This window comes from Xenia sp. Carnegie-2017, unplaced genomic scaffold (assembly GCF_021976095.1).
Source record: "Xenia sp. Carnegie-2017 unplaced genomic scaffold, XeniaSp_v1 HiC_scaffold_6, whole genome shotgun sequence".
Lineage (NCBI taxonomy): Eukaryota > Metazoa > Cnidaria > Anthozoa > Malacalcyonacea > Xeniidae > Xenia > Xenia sp. Carnegie-2017.
In genome coordinates this window covers 21,491,521-21,516,537 of record NW_025813526.1, presented here as the reverse complement: position 1 = coordinate 21,516,537, position 25,017 = coordinate 21,491,521, and the positions used below count along the sequence as shown (strand labels likewise).

The 25,017-nt window shown below is 33.4% G+C and overlaps 1 protein-coding gene across 1 annotated transcript; it reads right to left on the bottom strand.

Annotated features, from left to right (window-relative positions):
* Positions 1-18,909: 18,909 nt before the first annotated feature.
* LOC124457329 lies at positions 18,910-23,336 on the bottom strand. Its single transcript, XM_047007600.1, has 4 exons — positions 23,222-23,336; positions 22,963-23,150; positions 20,387-20,600; positions 18,910-18,971 (listed from the first exon to the last, which is right to left on the bottom strand). Exons 1-4 carry the CDS (start codon positions 23,235-23,237, stop codon positions 18,910-18,912), a joined length of 480 nt encoding a protein of 159 aa, XP_046863556.1. The 5' UTR covers positions 23,238-23,336.
* Between the last annotated feature and the right edge of the window lie 1,681 nt (positions 23,337-25,017).

Sequence of the window (25,017 nt, the reverse complement as noted above, 5' to 3'; positions counted from 1 at the left end):
ATCCTGCAATACAAAAGAATGCAAAGCGTCGCATCGCGTTACTTTTTGAATTGTAAAATATTGCTGCAAGCAAACGCTTCAGAAGAATCACGTGATATGTGTGATCGCATGAAAAGTTTGGTCACAAAGCTAAAAACACGTAATTGATCAAGATTGATCCGATTCTTTTCGTGTTGCATGTTTACATTATCATGCAGACTAAACTAATCCGATTGGAAACCACCTTCTCAAGTGGCCGAAGTTACTTCGGACCGACTTCGTTTCCGCATCAATTACAAATGTTCACTTTAGCCCTTATACGGACGCGAATTGATTTCGAATCGATTTAAAGTGTTAGTGTGAATGGGCCCTAAATAAAATATTTTAGTCACATAATGCATAAAACAATGAATCCTGCTGGATTAAAAGTCAGCATTAACATAGAATGATTAAATGCTTGTAGAGCACTCTAGTTTTGTATTTTTCACAAAACTTGATTATTTTCGATCTTTTAAGTCGTTAAGCATGAGCAAGAAAAAGCTGTGGCCTGGTCAGTCTGGCAAGTTTTAGTACTGCCGTACTGCTATGTAAGTTTTAGAATATTTTTATTTCTTTGTTTGTTTAGTACATTGTTCCTATTGCAATGATTGAACACAAAACAATTTATATTGCAGGATAAAATTTCTTCGTTAGCCAAAACACTGAAAAAATATACAAATAATTCAGAAATGTTGACTTGAGAATAAAGATAAACGTACATTCAAATTACACTTGATTTGGACAGTTTATGAGGGAATATGTTATCATATTTTAATTTATTACAACAGATGTTCGAATGAAACAGAAAAAAACAGTAAGACTAAGACTAACAGTAACAGTAAGACTTTAATCAATCAATCAATCAATCAATCTCCAACAACATTTCCTTATATAAAACTATAAAGTAAACATATCTGCTATACTTACCGTATTCACAATATGTTTCGCTCATATCGACTTCTTCCATATTTGTTTCCTGTTACGTAAAAATGAAGAAAATTATTAAAATAGAATTTTTACCATACTACCAGTTTGGCGACAAGAATTCCCCGACGGAAGGGATAAGGTCTATGACGGGAAGCAGAATTACATAACTTATGTGACAATGCACTTCATATGCAAATCTTTTTTTCAGAAATGATTTTAAAAATTTATTATCTATCCTCGTAATTATCCTCGTAACCAAACGTAACGAGCTTGTCTCCTCTTGTCGCCATACACACAAGGCACTTTTATCTAATTTGCAATCGTAGACCTAGCTTTTTATGTAATTCTACCTTAATTTTTATCCTAACTTCCTCTTGTATATATAGTTAAGCACGTTCTTTTGTATTTACTTAATATTATCATCTGAAGAGTGAGAAATCACGAAACAGGCTTGAAGGGATGAAATTATAGTTTTTGTGTATTTTCTTCTTCTATCAATATTTATGCTCTGCTCTAAGCATCGAGCACTGTAATTACGGAGATTCAAATAAACAAAACTTCCTATATAAATATATATATAAAAGTTTGAAAATTTGTAATCCAGGCATTGAATACATAAAAGATAAAAGTTTTTCCGGATTTTTAATTGATTTTTATTGAGCTTTCAACTCGTTGCTTCGAGCCTTCATCAGAATGAGGATATTTATTTACACGTGCGTTTTAGCTTGGAGACGTTTAGAGCGTCTAATTGGATAAGTGGGTGGATTAATGTGATTGGATGGGGTGAAATGCGTTGCCATGGGTTTGGTGTATTGTTAATATGATTGGTGTTAATAATATTAGAGTGTAGTGTTATAGTTTTGGTGTTGTTTGTAGTTTTTATGTCCTGTTTCTTTAGTTGTGAGTATATGATGCGTATGTCGATATGTCTGTTTATTGTGTCGTTGTCTTTACTGTACCAAGCTTCTTTAAATTCGCGTGCGTGTTTAGTCTGTGCGCGTCCGAGTACTTTAGTTTCTGTCCAGTCGAATGTGTGGTTGATTCCGTGGGTATGTTCTGCCGGTAATGAGTTCGGATCTCGTCGTTTTATGGCGTTTTTGTGTTCTGTGAGTCTTGTTTCAATTTTCTTAGATGTTTGTCCTATATATATATATATCAGGGGCGGATCTAGGATTTTTCAAACATCAGTCATAAAACGTCGAAGGCGCTCCGCACCTGGGGGTTCTGAAGCATTCTCCCCTGAGAAATTTTGAATTTCAGAGCCTTGAAAATGCCATTTTCAGCGTTTTAGAGCAATACAAAATGTATTTGTGGGCATCGTTTTTGCGTAAAAACAACACATTTTGCTTACGTTTTTTTTCAAAAAAAAAAAATGAAGTGAACAATACTTGAATGTTTTGCCAAATATTTAGGCTCATTATCATGCCAAATATATGGCTCATTAGCATGTCTAGGAACGTAAAATTTATTTTACAATAATGCTATTCAAAAACAGATATAGTCTTTAAAAATTTCTACCAAGTTGTCAGGCATAGACCCCCCTAGAGACCCCCATTCAAACCTCTATGTAATGAGTTTAGTTAAGTTAGAAATTTGGTACTACAAGTGACAGTTCATAGATATAGAAAAGCTCAGACTTCAAACCATGCAAGTTTATTGTAACCCTTTACCCATCTCCACATCAGTGCCAGCAAATTCACCTTTTGAGAAAAAACTCAAAATTTTTTTCTGCCAAAGGTTAAGCAAAAATTATTAGAGTGAAAATTTGCAGTTAAGGACAGCTTAATGCCATAAATGTTTATTAGGCATTTCACTAGACTATTATCTCCTGTAAGTATATGCAAGGTGTGCTATATAGCAATCACTAGTAGCATTGTATTTGCAAATACAAACAGAATGTAACCAACATGTCTTTAATTACATAATTACATGAATGTTAAAATTGGTTCATGTATCATGCTTACTGGTTATGATAAATATCTTTTCATATGATCAAAGCTTGTTTAAATGTAAATCAGAAATAATTTAGTTTAGAAATTATAATGATCATCAGAAAAATTACCTAGTGATCATGAAAAATACTTTGCTGTTTTGTCAAATTTCAAGGTTTATCTGCATACATAGAAAGACATTTTTACTTTATACAAAATGCTTTTCATACATCAATAGCCCTTTGGAATTTATGGCAAACAATCTGGTATGAGCCGTAGATTAACACACCTTTACATCTCTACATGAGGTGTTCAGTTAGAAAAGGGGACAATATGTGACATGGGACAACATTCCATGTATGTGAAATACTCAGGTTTAATACCATTCCAGTCAAATTGTCAAAATAAAAAGCTTCATGGATCAGAAGACTCAAAATCACAGGTTATAGTAAACAGCTTCTCATGTAATCAATGTTAGTTTTCTCAAATCTTAAACAATATGTAGTATAACTGTCCAATGATTGAATGATCAATGATCATAAAATGAAAAACCCCAAACATTTGTTTATGATAAAGTAAATAATAGTATGGCGCCTTATGGCTACAGATTTTTTGTCCATTGAAATATATTTGCAGGAATGTAGGATTTCGCTGCCGTATAACGGCCACGATTCCCCAAGCACTAAAGAAATCATAGCTCAAAGTCCTTCGTCAACAACAATTTTAGAAGCATTGATCTGCTTACCATACGCCATATTGAGATAAATCGCATCACACACTCGCATAATTAACTTTGATATATTACATTCATGCATACACTTCACTTGTCCTTTACTTACGATTTTGGATGTAAATTTCTGCTGATAAAACTCAAAACAATGTTGGCTTTCTTTTGAACATCAATGACCTAAATGTCGCTCGCGAGATCGTCTTTGCCAAGCATTTAAAATTTATCCATAAATTTTCACCCTCTTGAAAAAATTCACATTTTGGACAGCAGCATTCATGACAATATATGAATTTGTAAAAGATTTCCATAAATTCCATCTGATTGTAGTTTATCATGCTTATAAAAGTTACTATGAAACGATCAAACATTCAATTCAGACAGTGAGCTTGACTGTGTTAGTTCAGTTGGCTATCAGTCGAAATCCGTCAAACCAATCACAATAAAGCAAAAATTCAAATGAACCAATTGTAAGATAGCAATTGGACTCCCATATACGTCCGGCCACCCTTATTATCAGTCGAGACCATTCTAGACTGTCCACTGATCTGGCTATTGACCAATAAAATAAGCGTTTTTGACGTTCATAGACTCCTTTATCCGTCGAACCAGTCAAGCCACCCCGCTTATCAGTCGGTTATTCCAGGTCAATTAAAATTCAACTGATCTGGTTACCAAGGAGATAGTCATTGCATTAGTCATTAATTTTCAATAATAAATAATGCGGGATTTTTATCACAAAGTTAATGCGATAAGAAAGTAAGAATAATTAATGATTTTTTAATTAATATGAATAGGTAATTTTTGAATTTCAAACATCAGTCGCGCGACGGATTTGACATACTCTAGATCCGCCCCTGATATATATATATAAGTTTGAAAATTTGTAATCCAGGCATTGAATATATAGAAGATAAACGTTTCTCCGGATTTTTAAATGATTTTTTATTGAGCTTTCGACTCGTTGCTTCGAGCTAAAAGCACGTGTAAATAAATATCCTCATTCTGATGAAGGCTCGAAGCAACGAGTCGAAAGCTCTATGAATGTTTTATGCAGTGCGGTGTTTTGAAATTAAATGAGTTATGATCTTCGCACTTAGCTGGACAATTTAAGCAATCGTCTCAGGACCTGAAAAAAAAAATCAGGTGACTCAACGGGATTCGAACCCATGACCTCTGCGGTGCCGGTGCAGTGCTCTGACCACTGAGCTATGAGGTCACACAGTGGTGAGCAGGTCAATATTGTTGGGCTGATGTTTTCTCGTGAAATGAATGTAATATGAATGTTTTATGCAGTGCGGTGTTTTGAAATTAAATGAGTTATGATCTTCGCACTTAGCTGGACAATTTAAGCAATCGTCTCAGGACCTGAAAAAATCAGGTGACTCAACGGGATTCGAACCCATGACCTCTGCGGTGCCGGTGCAGTGCTCTGACCACTGAGCTATGAAGTCACACAGTGGTGAGCAGGTCAATATTGTTGGGCTCATGTTTTCTCGTGAAATGAATGTAATATGAATGTTTTATGCAGTGCGGTGTTTTGAAATTAAATGAGTTATGATCTTCGCACTTAGCTGGACAATTTAAGCAATCGTCTCAGGACCTGAAAAAATCAGGTGACTCAACGGGATTCGAACCCATGAGTCGCTCAATGGCGATTTATCACTGCCAATAACCACAATACATGTAAAACTGTTAAATTCTCAGTGTCATTGCTAATTTGAAACTCAAGCAGCAGAGCTTTTTATTTATTTTACAAAAATTTTCTGACAAAATGCGAAAGTCAAGTTGCAAAAAGCAACCTACAGAAAACACTAATAATGTGTGCGATGTCGTGGAGATTGCATATACAAATTTATCAAGACGTAAAACATTGCAGAAATTAAACTGGGTAATGTAAAAATTTTTTGGTTTCATCTTCTTATATAAGTCATTTTCAAAATAATTACCTCTTCCTTTCCATCTTCTGTTGTACTGCTTAATGCAGTTGAAACTGAAAGTAATGCAATGTAAGCATTAGATATAATGGTCAGTGATGAAAGTTAATTACGTTTTAAGATTGGGTAATAAAATATGAACCATACTCCGAATAAAAGACTCATGCTTAACTCAATATTTGAAAACGAAATAAGGGAATTTATCTGAAAAGTAATATTTCGATATTGTTACAAATTCATCAACAGACTATATTTACAAGCCAACAGAAGCTCTACTTAGGTGTGGGTTAAATGATTTTATCGGAAGTGCGGGAATGTGTGTTGGATGGGAGGGATTAGTTGATTGAGGCAGTGAAAGCAAATAGCGACAGCTCTTTGCTGGTTTAAGTCCATTATTAAGTTTTGTTTTGTGTGATTTAATAAAGAGTGCTTCCGTTAGTAAGAGTTGGTTTCTGTTTAAGTAAGTAACGAGGAAAATATTTTATAGTTGTTAAGTACGAGTTAGGTAATGTTAGAATTAGGTTTTTCAAAAAGTGCGCAAGAATGCAAAATGCTTGCTTCTTCAGATTGTACGGATGTGCTGTGGTATATAAGCGTTATGTGGATGACACCTTTTCTTTGTTTCATAACGATAAAAATCGTGAACTTTTTCTTAATAAACTTTGCTCTTTTCACCCTGCAATAAATTACACCTCTGAACTAGAGTCAAACAATCAATTAGCTTTTTTAGATGTTCTTGTACACAAACGCAATGGTCAGTTATTAACAAGCATTCATCGCAAAGCAACTTTCACTGGTTTGTACACACGCTTTGACTCTTTCTCTTCGCATAGAGAAAATATTTCTTTAGTGAGGTGTTTGACAAAGCGAACGCATATATTGTCCTCAAGAGAGTTTATTGATAGTGATCTTATCTCACTGAAGAATATTTTTGTGTTGAATGGATATCCGGAAAAGTTGCTAGACAAACTTTTCTTATCCCCTAACAATGAACGGAATAAACATTTCGTACAGGCCAAGTGCCCTTTTTTCCTTAAACTTCCCTGGATGGGTAAGGCGTCTAATCGAGAAGGAAACTAAAAATATAACTGAGAGTTTGTTTTATGCATGCAATGTGGTCTTTATATTCTCAAAAAGAACTATTCTTCCACCCACTCCCAAAGAGTGTCTCCCTGCTCAAATATCAAGGAATGTAGTCTAACAGTTTATATGTGAGTGTGATGCTCGCTACGTAGGTAGGACTTGTAAAAGGTTGAGTGAAAGAATAAAACAGCATGTACCAGCTTCTGTCAGGAATAAAACTGTTCCTTTACGACAACTACCAAAACGTGGGTGTAAAAGTGAAAATCCTATTTCATGTGATTCAGCGATTGGAAAACATCTTTTAAGCAATACTCGCTGTGCCAATGCTTATTCTGATGAAAACTTTAGAATTATTAAAAAATTTCACTCGTTATTCCAGCTACGCGTCATGGAGTCAGTACCAATTAAATTGACTAATCCTGTCCTTTGCCAACAAAAGGATTACGAGTTTAATCTGTCTCTGTTTTAAGTGTCATCTCTAAAAATTGGGATGACATTGACCTTTTGTAACGCTATAAATATAGCATGATTTGGAGGTTCTCCTTTAGCAGACGTTGACACACCTGATGAGTTGTCTGCCGAAATGCATAGTGTCTCTTTCTAGCTGTAAATAACGGTTCCTTTGAATTGTTGGGTTAGTGTTCAGGTTAAAACAGTTCCTTTAAAAACTATTACATTGTTATTATCACCATTCACCATGGTATTTGCTATTTTGAAATCCATCAAAAAGTGTTTTATGATCAAGTGTGCTGTTGTTGTGATATGTAATGTTCTGTGCTTTTTGGCTTTCTAAGAGGTGCTGTACAATAGCGCTTGTTTCATGTTGTGTGGCATGTTCATAAAGTCGGGTTTTATGGCATCCCTCAATTTTACCAATGTAAGATTTGTTACAACCGGGGAAGTAACTTGATATACGACATTGAAACGAGACAGTGGTGACATTTTGTCTTTGTTGGAAGTAAAAAAAGTGACTTTTGTGTCAAAAATAATGGTTTGATGATATATTTACGAAGTTTTTAAGACAGTTATAAATAATTTTTGTGCCTTGTGAGCCTTGATAAGGTATCCAAAATTTGGATACGTTTTGGTCGATGGTTGGAGATTGAGAGAAATCATTCGATGAACTAACGAGATTGTTTTCGTGTTCGAGTTTATTAATAATTGACTTGACCAGTTGTCGTTAATTTGTTGTCGTCATCATAAACAATAGGTACGCAATTAGGCATACGTGAATATTTTAAGCTGTAGTTTCATCCATCGTTTTCAAGCTATTTTCATAGGATATTGTAACAGGACCTGGCTGAAATTTGAGCACGTCAAACAGGACTGAAACTAAGCCCGGGTTGAAATTGCTCCAAGTAATTGTCCTCTTAAAATCATAAAAAAACTTACAAGATGGCTCTTTTCGCATTCCTATTCGCAATTGAGGTGACAGCCTATTTTCTTCCTTCGTGTTTACTGTAATTAAGAAATAGATTAAAAAGCAAGCCTAAATACGTGTTTCTTGATATAAAAATCAAACTTAATCTTTAACAATCCATATGAAACAAATTATTATCTTTTTCACATGTAATTATTACATCTCTTTTGACATTTACTCAACTGAACGCAAACATGTGTTTATTAATTTAGTTACTTACTGAAATGTCCATAATAACGACCTTTCAGGCTTTGCCAAGATCTTCCTTCCACAATCTAGATAAATTGAAATTAGACAAATGATATGAAAGAGCTAATTCCCGTTTAAGAAGCAATCTTTAATGCATTACATTTTCCTTCGCCATATCTTGCCAAAACTTCTGGCTAAATTTTTCCCTTCCACTTTCTTTGATGTAATTTATCATTTTCGCGTCTTCTTCAGGAGTGTAATTCCTTAAGAAAATAAATTAATTTTTGACACTATTTATGATCGTAACAATTTGCTTAAAAATTGAATATTAAAATAATCACTTAACACTAAATAGTCGAGTGAGTAAATTATCATTCAAAATGAGTAAGTAACGAAAACCATAGATGTATTGAAAAATGAGCATTGACTAGGTTGATTTTTTTGTTCCATGAAATCGTAAAAGACTTCCCAAGGAAATAATACAATGTCCGTGGTGAATTTTCATTTCATGTAATCGCTCCCATAGCGCCGCCCCCGTGGTCAATTTCGTGGCGCGTCACTTTGTTAAGAAATTGTCTTTGCCGATTAAATCAACAAGTTTAGGTCAGTGAATTAAAGAAGTAAGAAAATTTTAGCATAGCCATACAGAATTCAACTGCATAAATCACAATTATTTAAGTTTGTGCCTATTAATATAACTTAGACACATCTGGGGCTGGTTGTACGAAAGCCGTTTACAATAAACGACGTTTAGCTATCATCCAACGAGTATATTCTTAATCCGGCAGATAGTAAAACGATGGTTAAAACTGCGATGCACGCTGTTAAGCGTAGCGTTTAACTAACTGGGGTAGGTTGTATGAAAGGCGTTTAACTCGTTAACCAACGTTTAAATCACCCTCCATGAAGAGCAAAAAAAGCAAAGAAACTTTAGCCATTAGTTATGACTTCTTTCTTTGTTGTAAAATCAGTATTAAATCAGCGAAAGATAACAAATAATAATAATGATAAAAATAATAAAAATAATAAAAAAGATTAAAAATAATAACAATAATAATGATAATAATTTATATAATAATAATAGTAACAATCAGAGGGACCATTGATCATAGGTTTTGATACTTTCTCTTAGAATTTAAAACTTGGTGTTTCTAAAATGCGTGTTTTAAAAGAATAAAAATAATAAAAAAAGAATGTTAATAATAATGATAACAACAAAGAAAAATCAAAACAATAAGAACAATAAGAATGTAATAATAAATAAAAGTGTTATTTTCCCCCCAAACCACCTATTATCACCATGTCCAAGAAGCTCGCCTATTTCTCCCTTCCCTATACAGGCATACAGTCTTTCCAAAATACACACCCAGCTTAACCGCCTCTGCAAAGCTGTCTTCCCTCACATAAGGATTATATTTGTTTTCCGTCCTTTTACATAAATTTCCTAATTTTTTCTCTTGAAGGATAATATTCCCAAGTTCCTGAAATCTGGTGTTGCTTATCTCTTTAAGAGTCAAACCACACGCCATCTTTACATTAGAATCTTAGAGCAGCTATGGATTTCGCCCCTGACAGGAAAACAGCTTAATGCTCTGCAACATTCAGCATCTTATCACACATCAACATATCAGGTCACACAGCTGCTTTTGACGACTTTACTATCATCTCATCTTCCCCCTACACTCCTGATTAATGATCCATGAAAGCCTCCTGATCTCAAACATAATACATGGAATGAGGGCCTGTTTATATGGAGCCGAGTTACCCGGCTGAGAGAGTTACTCGCTCAACCGGGTTTGACAAATTGATCTGTTTATATGGGCACCGGGTAACTCGGCTAGTACTTCCGTTCATTTGTCTTAAATGAAGTTTGGTGGAGCTAACTTGGAGTAAAGGCGCGAGATTTTAAAAAGCCTCACAGTTTCGCAGCAAAAATGGAATGGGTGAATATAAAATTGAAAATTATGATATGTTTATCTTTTTGAATAATAATGCTGCAAGTACAAGGCTTAGTACGCATGGGTACCAACAGAGCCAATTTTCTCGCCTCGCCGAGTTACCCGGCAAATGCATTTATATGGAAAAATTCATCCCGCCTAGCCGGGTAACTCGCTTACACAAACCGAGTTACCCGGCAAGGCGAGTTACTCGGATGTGTCATATAAACGATTCACCGGGAAATGCATAAATTTTATATAAGGGCCGATTTACCTGGCTAGGCGAGTAACTCGCTCAGCCGGGTAACTCGGCTCCATATAAACAGGCCCTGAATGTCCAAAGTAGTTCCATTCACTCGAACTTTTGTAAAACGTAGTGGATGTTTTACCAATTTGTCCCAATTTAATATGTTTTTTTAATACAAATTCACAGTTTTCGCGTTTTTATTCAATTAAAAAATTTCTGATTAAGAAAAAATTTTCATGAGATGTAAATGAAAACAGATAGAGTGTTTTAACCATAAAGCTCTGTTTTCTTGGCTTTGCAACTACGTAATTTGAAAATATTATGACGTTTGCGATAACAACCCGAAACAACATGTTGTTAAATATGTAAATTGTAGCAACCTTCCATGAACGTCACTAGAGATAATATTTTGGTGGTACTATTAGGATTCTGTAATACTTCCACAATTTTTAAGACGCACAGAATCATATAATCGCCAGTTTGGTTTAAAACAATGCAGGTCGACCTTGTACCATGTCAATTTTCTGCCATTAAAAAAAAAGGCAAGAAGTCAAAATTTTTAAGATTACAGATTTTTGCCGGTCATTCTGTCTCCTTCATAAAAATTTTGCTGGAATCGAAAGTTTGTAGAACGGTTAAATACACAGAAACTGTGACTTTGTAATAGAAAATTCTAGTAAAGGGGGACCGAAGGTCATAAGCAAATAAGCCAACTTCCGAATTTAATTTTCGTGCTAAATTTATACACGGGATGCCTTATCCAGTGTAATATACATATCAGTGAGTTCACTGAAATATAATGAGCAGGGAGCAGATGCGTAGCAACAGTGTCAGTTCAATGCTTTCGCAACTTATATCGGGCTCTCAATATGTCTACAATACAATACCATACAATATGTTTATGGAAAAAATATTCCTAACTGCTTGGCAAATGACATCGGAGCATGTTCAAAAACGCATATTTGGAGCATTTACTCATATACTCATTTTACAAAATTGGGAAAAAAAGTAGGTATACCATATACGTCATATATTTATAAAGGTTCGCAAACTTTCACACGTATTTTACTTAAAGTTCTGAAGTTGAGGCGAAATTTTTTAGCTATGGCTCCATGAAGGTCCCTTTTTTTCCATTCGACAATATGACGAACAATGCATTATTTTAAGCCGAAACACATTGGTGATTTATAGTACAGGTCTATACTGTCATTTCTTGCGAAAGAAATTTTCATTTGACTCTATTGTACCTTTCAAAGAAGTTATGTTTTACTTGTCGTGTTTGGTGCGACATGTCAACATCCAACAACCGACATTTGTCTTGAAGTTGAAGTCATGTGACATGTAATGTTTATGGTATTTTACCTTGTTTATGCTACATTTCATTACGCAATGTAAATTTGAATGCATCAAAGGAATAACACGACAAATATCTTCTTCAAATTTTTGCCAAGTGGTCATCAAATCGAGCATTAATATGTAAGAAATACCGAGTTTCGTTTAATGTGAACTTCTGTATGGTGATTTATAATGAAGGACAAAACCAAAAGAGCAAATAAGCAATGTTTCATGAATCCAGTGACTTCTTTAAACGGGCCTTACTGTATTACATGGAATGACTGAAGCAAAATTGACAAAAGTTTTATGTTTCACATAAAATATGAGTATTTTACAGTTATGTACCTTACTTTTTCATATCATGGCAACATTAGGGTCTTGTGAGAAAAACTATTACACACCTACAAGGCCACAGTAATGAGTGTGGTTCACAGATCTAATAATACACTAGATAGAGCAACTGACATAAAAGTTGAAGCCGGGCAAATTTACTTCCGGAGCCCCAAAGTAGTGAGAATCAATATGGCGTTGTATTAGAAAATATGTGGTCCAAGTTAATATCTCGCAATTATTAGCAAATCGCGGAGGTTGTATCAACTTTTTTGCACTATTTATGAAATAAATCATTGTGACTATAGTTTGTAAGAAAAAAATTGCAGAATACGCCAATACATCGCCGTAAAACTTATTTCAAGTGTAGCTCGATTTGAAAGCATCAGCAGCGACTAAGGCTTAAGTACTGGAATTTACACATCTAAATATCGTATCACAGGACAATCTGCGATAGTGTGGCTTAGTTCGTGTGGCAAATACAGCGATATCATACTCGATCTATGGATGTATTGTAATAGAACAGGCATATTACAAAAATCAGTCAGAAATTGACACATGTTACAAGCACAAATTACATATTTTGCTCAGAATAAATAATTTAGGTTTGATATTTTCAATAACAAGAATGTGTAGAAAGTTTTATATGCATATACATGCCTGAATGGTAAAAAAGACAATAAAAATGTTGAAAACAGTAGCATAACATCACCATAACAGTACATTAAGCACTGTGGGCAGTGGCCATATAACCCACTGGTTTAGACTATGACAATACATTGTTTATATATATGTTTAAAACACAGTCAATACTACAAGTCTGGTGACTCTTCTTGCTTTAACAAGTAAATATTTTCCCCGTGTTGGACAGAGTGTATTGTATCAACCTGTGGTATCAACAGTTTCACAAGTGACCTGCTATACTTCACAAAAATTTGGTGTAACAGAGGTAGACTGATAATATAAAACAAATTCCGAAGAAGCAAGACAGACTCTATGACATAGACAAGCAAGACAAGCAAGACATAGACAAGACATTGACAAGCAAGACATAGACTCTTCGAGGTAGACTCTTCACATTCTTTCTGTAAATAATTTCTGAACGTATTAATTACTCACATCTTGACATAGCTATATTCGTTTGCCGACCAGAAACACCAGAAAAATGCATTTCTGGTACAATAATCCAGTGCAATATTTAATTATGTACAGTGAACAATATACTTTATATAAATCGTGAAAAATCTTTCAAACTGTTATCTCCAACTCGTTTTACTTAACAATAAATATCGAAAGATAATTCTACGACGTTCGATTGAACATTTTGTGGCAAATTGTGCTGTGATACGATATTTAGATGTGCAAATTCCAGTATCTTAAGCCTTCGTCGCTGCTGATGCTTTCAAATCGAGCTACACTTGAAATCAATTTTACGGCGATGTATTGGCGTATTCTGCTATCTTTTCTTGAAAACTATGGTCACATTGATTTTTCATTAATAGAGTAAACCAGTTTATGTAACCGTCGTGACTTGCAAGTAATTGCAAGATATCAGCTTTGACCAGATATTTTCTAATACAACGCCATATTGATTCTCACTACTTTGGGGCTCCGGAAGTAAATTTGCCCGGCTTCAACCACTACTTATGAAATGTAAGCCGTTGCACTATCTAGTGTATTATTAGATCTGTGGTGTGGTTTGTCATTATGAATAATGAAACAGTATGAAATCCATTTGCCTCAAGTGTTTTGACTATTAAGGTCTTTGGATGTTTCTGCCATTTTTGGTGTATGTTAACAATTAAATCAGAAGTCCAAAAAGCACACATCAATATTTTTGACTTTTAGTTATTTCCTTCTCATAAAAATACTTGGAATAAATCAAGACTTAAGAAAACAGCTATCATTGCACTTAGGTGACAATTCGTTAACAATTTCACGAAGCGATATTTGTCGTGTTATTCCTTTGATGCATCCAAGTTTACATCCCAAAAACTCCGCAATGTCTTCCCATTTCCAAAAAAAGCGGATAGATTTGGGATGCAAAGGGTACAACGACTTAAAATGCGAAAAACCTCATTTTCGTAATAGAAATTATAGTCCTTTTGCCCGCTTGAGCCGCCATCTTGGAATATTTAATTAGCTACGACAGGCAACGTATAAATTGTATACACGTCAGCAATCTCAGTTTGTTTTCTCAATGATTTTATACATGGTGTGTTATCCTGTGTAACATACATATGAGTGGTTTAAGTTTATAATGAAAGGGTATGATATAATGATAAAAATGCTGATTCAATTTACAGTCTGGACAAGAGTTTGCATACAAAGTGCATGATGAGTCTTATGACAGCTTTCATAAAGGCAAGTTTTGTGGATTTCTTGATATTGTGCAAAGTTTCACCTTCTCAAAATGTGGTTGCTTGGTTTATATGATTATTTGAAAATTATGGACAGTTAACTGGAATCTTTCCCAGGTTTCAAAATAAATTAATTGATTGTTTAAACATGATGAAACAAGGAGTTTTTGAATGAGATGGATAATTGTATTTTTTTTTAGTTACTTGGAGTTGACTGAAGCAGCCGCCGAAGAATAATTTGGTTGTATTGTCCTATTTAAAGATGTTGACACTTCATAATGACAATTTTGGTTTGTGTATGTTAGTTTCGACTGAAACAGCTGAGTTGATGTCTTATTGTAAGAACTTGTGATATTGTCTTTATAATGTCTGCTCATTTAAATAGTGGTGTAGCATTGTTGTTAAAAAATAACATTTTCCTTTTTAATTCCTGCTTGGCTCACAGACTGATTCTGTTGAATAAACCTGCATCTTAAGTTCTCCTGTCAAGATTTTTTGTAAGTTATTTGTACTTTTTGTCCTTTTACAAGAAAATCCAAAGGATAACAATTATTACTGTAGTGGACTAAATTCCCACATTTTGATGATGCATGGTTGTGAATATGTAGATCAAGCATGTTATTTTGAAAGGTTTGCAAATGTTTCAAGATTTATAAATGTTTTAATTTTAAATTCCATCAAGGATGGGATGATGAAATATTGCGACTGTTCAAAAATTTAATTCTCTTTTAATCTTTACCTGTACATGCATGTCAGAATATTATCTAAAACTAAGACAGTAATTTTATTTTGACTTCTTAGAAACCTTTATAATTTTTGTTTCTAATTTAAAATTTGTAAATTAAACTTCAATAAAGTACTTATGTCTTACTTTACGTATGATTGAAAATCATGATTTTGTACAGCATGGGGCTTTGTATGCAATACCTGACCAAAAATTTTTGCTAGATATGCCACTGATAGTAGTATCATTAAAAAAATAAAGAAATATCATTAGCCGCACCCTCAGCATTGTCCATTGCTTGGTTAGTTGTTAGTAAGCCATGAAGAATTAACTACCCTTTTCTACATCAAAGCATGTAGCAATGTCAACTTCTTTTTGCTTATAATGTACTTAAACTTCACAATTAGACACAACATTATAATTGCATGCCATATATTGAAAAGTATAATGTATTTTTTACCAGAAACTAGTGATTGAATCCTTAACTACAGTGTCAATTGGATATTTGAGGTTTTATAAAAAGTATGGGCATTGTAGGAAGTACTAAGTTTTTGTGTCAAAAATACTTCTGTAATATATCTGCACCTTTTTATAAATGCTTTATCCATTACAGTAATATGTTTCATGATTCATAAAAGCCAATAAAATCATGAATTTGGGTGGCATACGCACCAAAATTACCAAGTTTCCACTTAACAGAAAGTTTCGCAAATGATATTTTCATCAGAATTATATTAAATGTAGCATTAATATTAATTTAATTACGTTAAGTACTTGTAACGACGATTCGATTACATATGTTGTCGACCTGAAGAGTTATAAGGCAATAAAACGAAGCAAAAGGCGGAAAACTTATTATCTGTATTTCATCACATACAGTAAATTATTAACAATAATTTTGCCAGGTTCCGCAATGACACTTGCTATGCAATATGACGGCTTATCAGCAATCGCGCAGTTAGTCTTTCTATATCTATGGACGTGGTTTCAATAATAACTGAATGCTTACCGTCTTGTACTTGGGACTTTTTCGGCCATTTTACTATAAAAGATTTGAGTTTTATGTCAGATTTCTACATTAATTCGAACAACAAATGTGCTACGCATGTATGCCATTAATCTACAAACTTACTGTCAAAATTGTAGTAGTGAAACTGAACGAAATTATCTCATTCAAAAGGCTATTCCAAATAATGTAGATCAACATGTGCCCATGCTCTATATTCAACTTGCTATTAACTATTAATTATTAATTTTCATCATATTTACATATTACACCCAGGGGTTGTCAATAATTGATTGCAATTAAATTGGTCTGCCCAATCAATTAATTGAAATTGGGAGTTTTGCCCAATCAATTAATTTTAATTTATGCTTGTCCAATCAATTAATTGGTTAGAACTAATTGCAATTAATTGAAACTCGATTAATTTTTGATAACCCTTGTATACTTTGTCTACATATCTTTTTAGTACTAGAACGCACACTAACGCTAATATCGTATAGAAATAGGTAGGTCTATTGTACAGGCAATAGCAATAGGTATAGCAACAGTAAATATATTTAACTTTTTTCTCTATGTCATAGGCCACACATTTAGGTTCCATAAGTTTTCGAATTCCCATTAAGAAAGAAAAAGCGAAGAAGAAAATAAAAAATGTAATGTCAACATGGCATAATTCGACTTTTTCGGCCCACAGTGTAGGCCCACAAAAAAACAAATTTAGAAATCTAACAAGAATACAAATACAATCACATAAATTATGTGATTGTCAAAAAGGCAAAAAGGGTTGCAACCAAGTGTTCATCACATGCTAACAGAATCCTCCGCAACAGACTGTGCATCGGGCCACCAGCTTTTAAGTTTTAGAAAGAGTTGCATCTCTAAATTCATGGGCAGCAGTTTTTGCAGATTGACCTTTGATGGAGCTGCTGTGACAAGAAAAAAGTAGTTTCAATGTAAAAAAAAAAAGAAAAAAGCAGTCAATGCCCAATCAATTACTTGAAATTGGGAGTTTCTCCCAAACAATTAATTTTAATTGATGCTTTGTCCAATCAATTAATTGCAATAATTGCAATTAATTGAAACTCAATTAATTTTTGACAACCCTTGATTACACCAGAGCTATGGGGCTCTGGAGTTTTTCAACAAACTCCCTAAAATCCTATATATACTTTAACACCGACGAACGAAAACATGCTGCAAACGATTTCGATAAGATTATATAAACTGATGAAGAACTCGGTGTTTGGTAAAACAATGGAGAATTTGGGAAAAACGTGTCAACGTGAAGCTCGTGAACGACAAAGCTAAGTTATCTAAATCCTCATCCTTTGACTCATTTTATTTTTATTTGCAATGAAGAGATGAAGACAATAACTGGCTTTTATGCGGTGGAGTTGTGCAAAAGCCCATGAGTTTACATGTGAAGAACACAGGGCATGTTCATGCACGTTCCCATCATGTTCAAAGCTAAGCCGCCAAAATTAACTGTGTTTTCAAAAGTTAACTATGCTCCATATGATAGTTAACTTTACCTACCATTTAAATGCAGTTAACGCTAATTACTTTTTTATACAACCGACTTAACCACGTGGTTAAATTTAACTACTTTTTAACAGCACGATTTCCGATCTGATCTCCAGTTTGCAAATTATTTTCAAACCTTGTTCGCCTGTATTTTACAGTATTTTCTTGCAAGACAGTACAATATTAGTGTGTATATTTATAATGAACATAGTCCACTTGTTCTTATGTAATTAGGAATGAACTAAAAGATTAAATTAAGTAAAGCTTTGTTATATAATTGCGCAAATTTTAGTGCACAAAGAAAATTCGCCTTAAATAAAAGAGGCACTTCTACTGTCACACTGTTGACGTTATGTTGAGACATAAAAATATCACAGCTAATGTGCTTATATTTGACATTAGTTTTACATTTCGTGTAAAATAATATAATTCGATCGCTTGGCCAAAGTGCGTGAAAATGTTCATTGTTTAGGTTATTTTAACGTGAAAATTTTATTTGTAATGTATCTAACAAAAACGAAGCCGAAAATACACAAAACATAACTGTACTTTTTCTTGTCTATTAAGGCGAAAGTAAAATATGTTCCAAATTTAATAAAGTCAGTTTGTTATTTACACATTTGTACACTTTGCTATGCCTTATCTTCGTATCCTTTTTTACTCCCACTGCACATTGTTTGTCTCATATTCAAGAATTATGAGTATCCACACAGTGCTGGCTAGAGGTTAGGCTCTATTAAACTGCTCGACGGCTTTCCAGGGTGCACTTAAAACAAAGTCTTTTTTTTAGTAAGACATTGTCTTGACCATTTTATAAAGATTATTACCGTTCACTCGTTAGCTTTGTGGTGAGTACAATCGCAGTATAAACATTTTTACTAAGAATACAACACATTTGCTGAACTGTCTCTTAGTTTATTCTCTCTTTTAATGAACTGCAAATGGTCGTGTTTGATTCACCGCGTTTCTTATTATGCAAAAGCTCACTGCTTGTTTAAAAATATCCACTGATTCTCCTGCGTAGCCATGGCACTTTCAAAGCCATGTTAAAAATCATGCACTGCGTAAACCCATTTATGCCATCTAAATTGTTCAGACTCTCCAGTGATCGTAGAATGTTAGTAAATAGATCACTAAAATTATTAATCTTACTGGTATAGCTTCGTTTTCCACTTGAAGTTCCAGTAATTTCTCCGTGCGTGTTTTTTCTATAATTAATGCATTTTTTTGGTAATTGTGATAGCGGTTCCTTCCGTCATGATCCTCCTTCGACAATCTAAAAAAAAAAAAAAAGGGAAATAATATCAAAGAGCTAATCCCCGTTAAAGAAATAAGCTCCAATGCATTACATTTTCCTTCTCCAAGTTTTCCCAAAACATGTTTGTGTAGACGTTTCTTTGATGTTCGCTAACTTAATTGAGAAGTCTCTGGTCTACTTGCGCTGTGTAAAACCTTAATAAATTAAATTAATTTTTGACACCATTTATGATCGTAACAATTTCCTTAATAATTCAATGTTTAAATAACTACTTAACACCAAACAGTCAAGTGAACAAATGATCGTACTTAATAAGTAACGAAAACCAAAGATCTAATAAAAAATTATGCAATGATTAGGTCGATTTTTCCTTACATGTAATCGCAAAAGTCTGTTCAGAAAGAAATAATACAACGCTCCCGGCGAATTTTCATCGCTGCAAACCATTAAATGTAGATATGATCTTCGCACTTTGTTGGACAATTTAAGCAATTGTCTCTTCAACAGGATCCCGTTGAGTCATCTGAATTTTTCAGGTTTATGAGACAATTGCTTAAATTGTCCAAAAAAGTGCGAAGATCATATCTACATTTAATTTCAAACATCGCACTGCATAAAACATTCTTTCGTACTGCAAACCATGTTGAATTTCATTATGTGTTGCTGTTTGTTAATGTAATCGCCCCCTTATCCCTCCCACCAGGGTCAATTTCGTGGCGCTGACATTTTGGTAAGAAATTTTCTATGCCAATTTAAGCGACAAATCTTAGGACAATGAATTAAAGAACTAAGACATTTTAGCGTAGCTATAGAGCGAGTCAACTGCATAAATCACGATTATTGAAGTTTGTGCTTATTAATATAACTTGGATACCCTTACGAAAAGTATCAATAGGAATTCCTATTAAAACTTTCTACAGGATCCTATTGGAAATTAGCCCATGAGCCTATAGGAATAATCTATAGGATGCTGTAAGAACCTATAGGAATTCACATAAGAATTACTATAAGAATTTTATAAGAATGCTTACAAAGGAATCCTATTGGAATTCCTACAGGTTTTCCTATAGAAATTATTGCTATAAGAATTCGTACCAGATCTCCAACTTCCTATTAAAACGTCCTATAGGATCCTTTTGGAAATTGGCCGATGAGCCTATAGGAACAACGTATAGCATGCTGTAGGAAGCTATAGGACTTCATATAAGAATTCTTACAAGGATTGGTATATGTCTTGAAACATGCTGCAATTCATCTCAAATTTACTTGTAACTACATCAAATATTCTATTAAATGTTGTAGTTTTCTGGAGGACCTGTATTAATTTCCAATTTGCTAAAGCCATCCCACAAAAAATCCTCAAGGCTGACCGTATTAACAAACTGTATTATACATCTTAAAATGATAGAATAAAGGTTAAAAGCTTTACTTACCACACAGTGCAGCAACTTTTGAAGCATCCAATGAAGGCTTTGGTGTTTTATCTTTGTGAGCATTGGACGTTTTTCCTGTTAGGGAATGTGTTGCTAACACATCTCTGGACCACATCATGTCCATTAACGCAAACGTGTAGTTCTTTGGATTTCCTTGTAAAGTCAAAAGATCCCTCTGCGAATGCAAAATCGTAATACCAGGAGCCAGTGCTACCTAATAAAAAATTTAGAAGGCTTAAATTTCAAATGCATAGTGTTGAAAAAAGTTATATCACCCTTCAATTACGATTGCCATAAAGTGTTTTACTAAAACACGAAACAATTGACACTCCGTATAAAGTATAGAATATTTATTCTAAACGCTTTGACAAGTGTTACATGTTACAAGGTATCATCATCAGTAGAAAATGCGGACATTTCGAAGATTACAAATTTAAAAAAATTAAATAGAAATGAATAATGTTTGGAATAAATATTGTTTATTTTATAAGGAGTGTCATTTCTTTTTCCATTTAAATTTAATGCCTTTACCATTTGCTATAGCTATGATTTTTTCTTCACATGCACGAGTTAGGTTCTAGGTTCCGTTAAAAGAGAAAATTTAGGAAGAACAAGATATTGTCTACAACGTACTACGACTCTATAATTCATCAGTTTTCAACATGATAACATGGTTTCCTGAAACATATCAGGTCGAATTTTAAACTGCAATGCAAAAAGAAATTAAAAGACAGCAACCAAGTTATTCGCCTAGTTGGCTTCTCCACCTGTTGGTCCAAAATAAATTTGTGAGATCCAGTAGAAGTCAAGAAGCATCTTCTGGATTGTTTTTGAATGCCTATCTTAACCTAAAGGCACCTTAATTGTGCTGTTAGTTGGCGTCTCTGACTACGCACAAAAATACCGATATGTTGATTGCTATACGGGTGTAGCTACCAAAAAAACTGAACAGTTAGGAAATTGTCGCTTAAGTAATCATCCGCAAGATCAAAAAAAGCATTGGTACAATAGATATTTGCACTTTAAATGGTTTATCTTATAGTAGAACTCTCACAAATAATAACCATTTTTAGAATAAGAGTTGTGTTCCCTCACTGTCATTTTAAAGGAGTTATTTTGACTCCACAGGGGTGATTAAAATAACTCCTTTTAATGGAGTGAAAAATTTAGAGTTGTTTCAACCCCAAGATTGGAGTTAAATTAACTCCAATATATGATTGGATTCTGATTTTACTCCACTTGGAGTAATATTAACTCGGCCAAAAGTGTTAAAATAACTCGTAAATCAGAGTATAATTAATGGAGTTATTTTAAACCGTAACATTTAATTCCAGGAGTATTTATGACTCTAAATTAATTCTGTCGTTATGGCAACAAGTCCATATAGCGTGGGCCTCGTGGCGCTTCGTTAAAATTTGGATTTCGAGCAACGCTCTAGACGTTTTTTTTGATATTTTTCAAACATTTTAATATATTTGAAAAAATATATGTTTTTTTCTTTTAAGAAAATCGACAATTTTTTGAGCGCAAACATGTTTCGACATTATCAGAATGCAATCTTTAGTGCATAATGGTTAGTGTTAGTTAAGATGATACATTATATGAAGCTAACATATGAATAAATTATTTGCAATGAATAGGATTATGATTTAGTTACAATCATAGGAATTTTAACAACCCTTTATAGAGCTATTTTAACTCCACTTTTGGAGTTATGCTTACTCCAAAAGCGGAGCTTATTTTGGACTAAGATCTAACTCCAAAATAGGAGTCATTCTCTACCTTTTTATTTAACTCTACTTTTGGAGTTAAATCAACTCCTTGAAATTAACAGTGCGAGCAAGACCTTTAAAATGAAACACATTTGCTTAAAATATGGCAGATGTTGTTTTAGCTAACTTCGAATTTAAGTAAAGTTTAGAAAAAATTGGCTAAAGCGTACGCTAACGCTAGGCTTCCAATTTGCTGATTATTTTGTGTTTTTTCCCTTTTAAATGCCATTTTTTAAGACTTAAGTAAATATCCGCGTTTTTTTTTTTTTTTATTTAAGATCGCATTTATTCAAAATTGAAGAATTATAAAAAATGAAATTTAAAAAGGGAAAATTCAAAATAACTTGCAATTTGAATAGGTAAGCTTTCTCGATGCATACCCTAAAATTCCCAAAACTTTGTCAGCTTGTACCAATACTCTCATATTTTAACCCCATGTGTTGCAATTGCTTCTCAGCTTTGTTATATACGTGTACAAGCTACTTCAACAGTGCTTCTAGGTAACATAATTTTTATTCTAAAAAGTCTATTATTCACCAAAACTTTACCTTCAGATATAAAGTCTTATTTACTATTTTAACCAAGTGTTGTTGCAAATTTTGCACACTCACAACTTTAGCAGCGTTTTATAACCGCTCCGCTTTTTTATACACCCTGTAGCTATATTCATATCCTTAAATTTCCAATACTGCATATAATGATATTAGCTTGACATTATAGATATACACCTTTTTTTACTGAACTTTGCTGAGGCATTGCGCATATAGACGACTTTTATTTTAACTAAGAAGGTACTATTCTTACCATCTCTTCCACACCGTCGCCAGTATTATCATTTTCCTCAATCGTAGCTGTATCGCAAGAACTTTTAAGGCATAAAGGGGACAGGTGTTTTGGTAAATCAGTGTTGACAGGTGGCGAGACTGAATGAGTACTGCTTGACTGGAGTTCATTAATTAAAGTTTCCAGGCTTTTGACAATAATAGGTAATTCTGAAAATGAAAGAACTTACATTTCAATTGTTGAAAACATTGCTAGTTCTTGTCACTAATCCAACATTTACCTTTCACAGAATTCATCAACGCAGCTAAATTTGTCGTCTGTATCTTTAAGTTTCTACATTCTTCGGAAAGTTCCTTTAAACGATTTTCGATTTTTTTTAGCTGTAAAAAGGATGTACTGTCCTGTAAACAAAGCATTGTAGAAACAATAATTTAGGGCATTTATAATGACAATACCCTTTCACCAGGCAAATCTCGAATAAGTGAAACAAGAAAGCAAAACTTACTCTATCTGGGCAACGTCAACTGCTATGAACTGAAAAAAGTTTATATACTTACAGAACGATTCTAGTTTAAGTTGTCTTCTTCATTTTGCACTGTTTCAAACTTTTAAAAAATAAGTAAAACATTTATATTAATCATAATGCTTAAGATTCCCAAGAAGATTGCCCTGCGCTGTGAAACGAGTAGCGACAACATATACTTTTGTTTGACTTATTTCATTTCAATGTTTAAATATATATTCTCACTCAGCGTATGAATTTATCCAAAAAAGTGCATTACGAGTACTCATACAATGCTCGCCTAACCAAAATAACATATTTAAACATGAGAAGAACGCACATTAGCTGTGATTAATTGACAAAAGCTTACGAAACACGAAAATATTTCAAAACTCATTACTTCTATCGTTGGCTGTAAATAGACGTAAGAATCACATCCAAAAATGGCCATCCCCCATTATCGAGAAAGTACTTAATGGATAAAAAAAGGAAAAACAACTTTTTTGCCAGCTGCTTTTTCGTCTGTGATTGGTTGATTTGATTGAACACATTGTTAATTGATCTTTTTGGAGTCGTGCACTTTTTAACTCAAGGTTAAATGTCTTAACTCAGAGTTAGTTAGGCCGTTGCTTGAACTCTACTTTAAAAAACAAAATTTTAACACAGGTTTAGCTAACCCTATGTTAACAAATCAAACCTTAAGTTAGTTTTTAACATTAAGCTATGTCCCTTTAAAAAACAACCGGTCAATGATCTTTTACTCCTCGGGACATATTATTACTAATGAAGCATCAAGTAATTAATACAATATGAATACCTCTGTTTGTTTATATTTTTCTTTAACCATGGAATATAAGGACTTTCTCTTTGAACTATCTTTCTGGACTTTTCTTCTCTTTAAAGGGGCCTAAATAAAAACAATCATATAGACAGTAACGCCTTTTTAGTACAATATTTAGCCGTTTCTACAAAAGCTGGAATCCAAAAATGATACCAAAAAGATTGTAATCTCCAATCACGATAAAAAACATACTTTTTTACTTATATGTGAACCAAACTGGACTTCTTAATCCTCTTTATCGGAGTCGGAATGGTATTTATAATTCTTTTGTGAGATTCATTGATCTTTTCCTCTTTTAGGAGTTGAAGTTTGCCCACTTTTCAGATACATCTCTAAGCATGAATCCATGGAGGCAAAGTCATCTAATAATAAAATGTAGAATACTTCGATTTTTATAGTTTTTATAATCCGAAAAACCCTAACCTGTATTCATATTTTTCGATTTGTATTCCTTTTCTTTTTATTTTTAAGTAGTTATATTATATTTAGTTACTTTTAGAGGACCCCTCTGTAAACCACTTTTAGTGATGTTGGCATCCTCAATAAAGATTAGCTATTATTATTAAACTTGTAGAGAAAGTATAGATACTCATTCTCATGACAAAAAAATGGTATATATCGAGCAATGCTTTTTTGAAAAAGTAAGTGTCCGCCATATTGTCACTTACATTTTTTATAAATTTAGTTTATACAGAAACGATTATTCGAAATATTTATACGTTTTAAATTTATA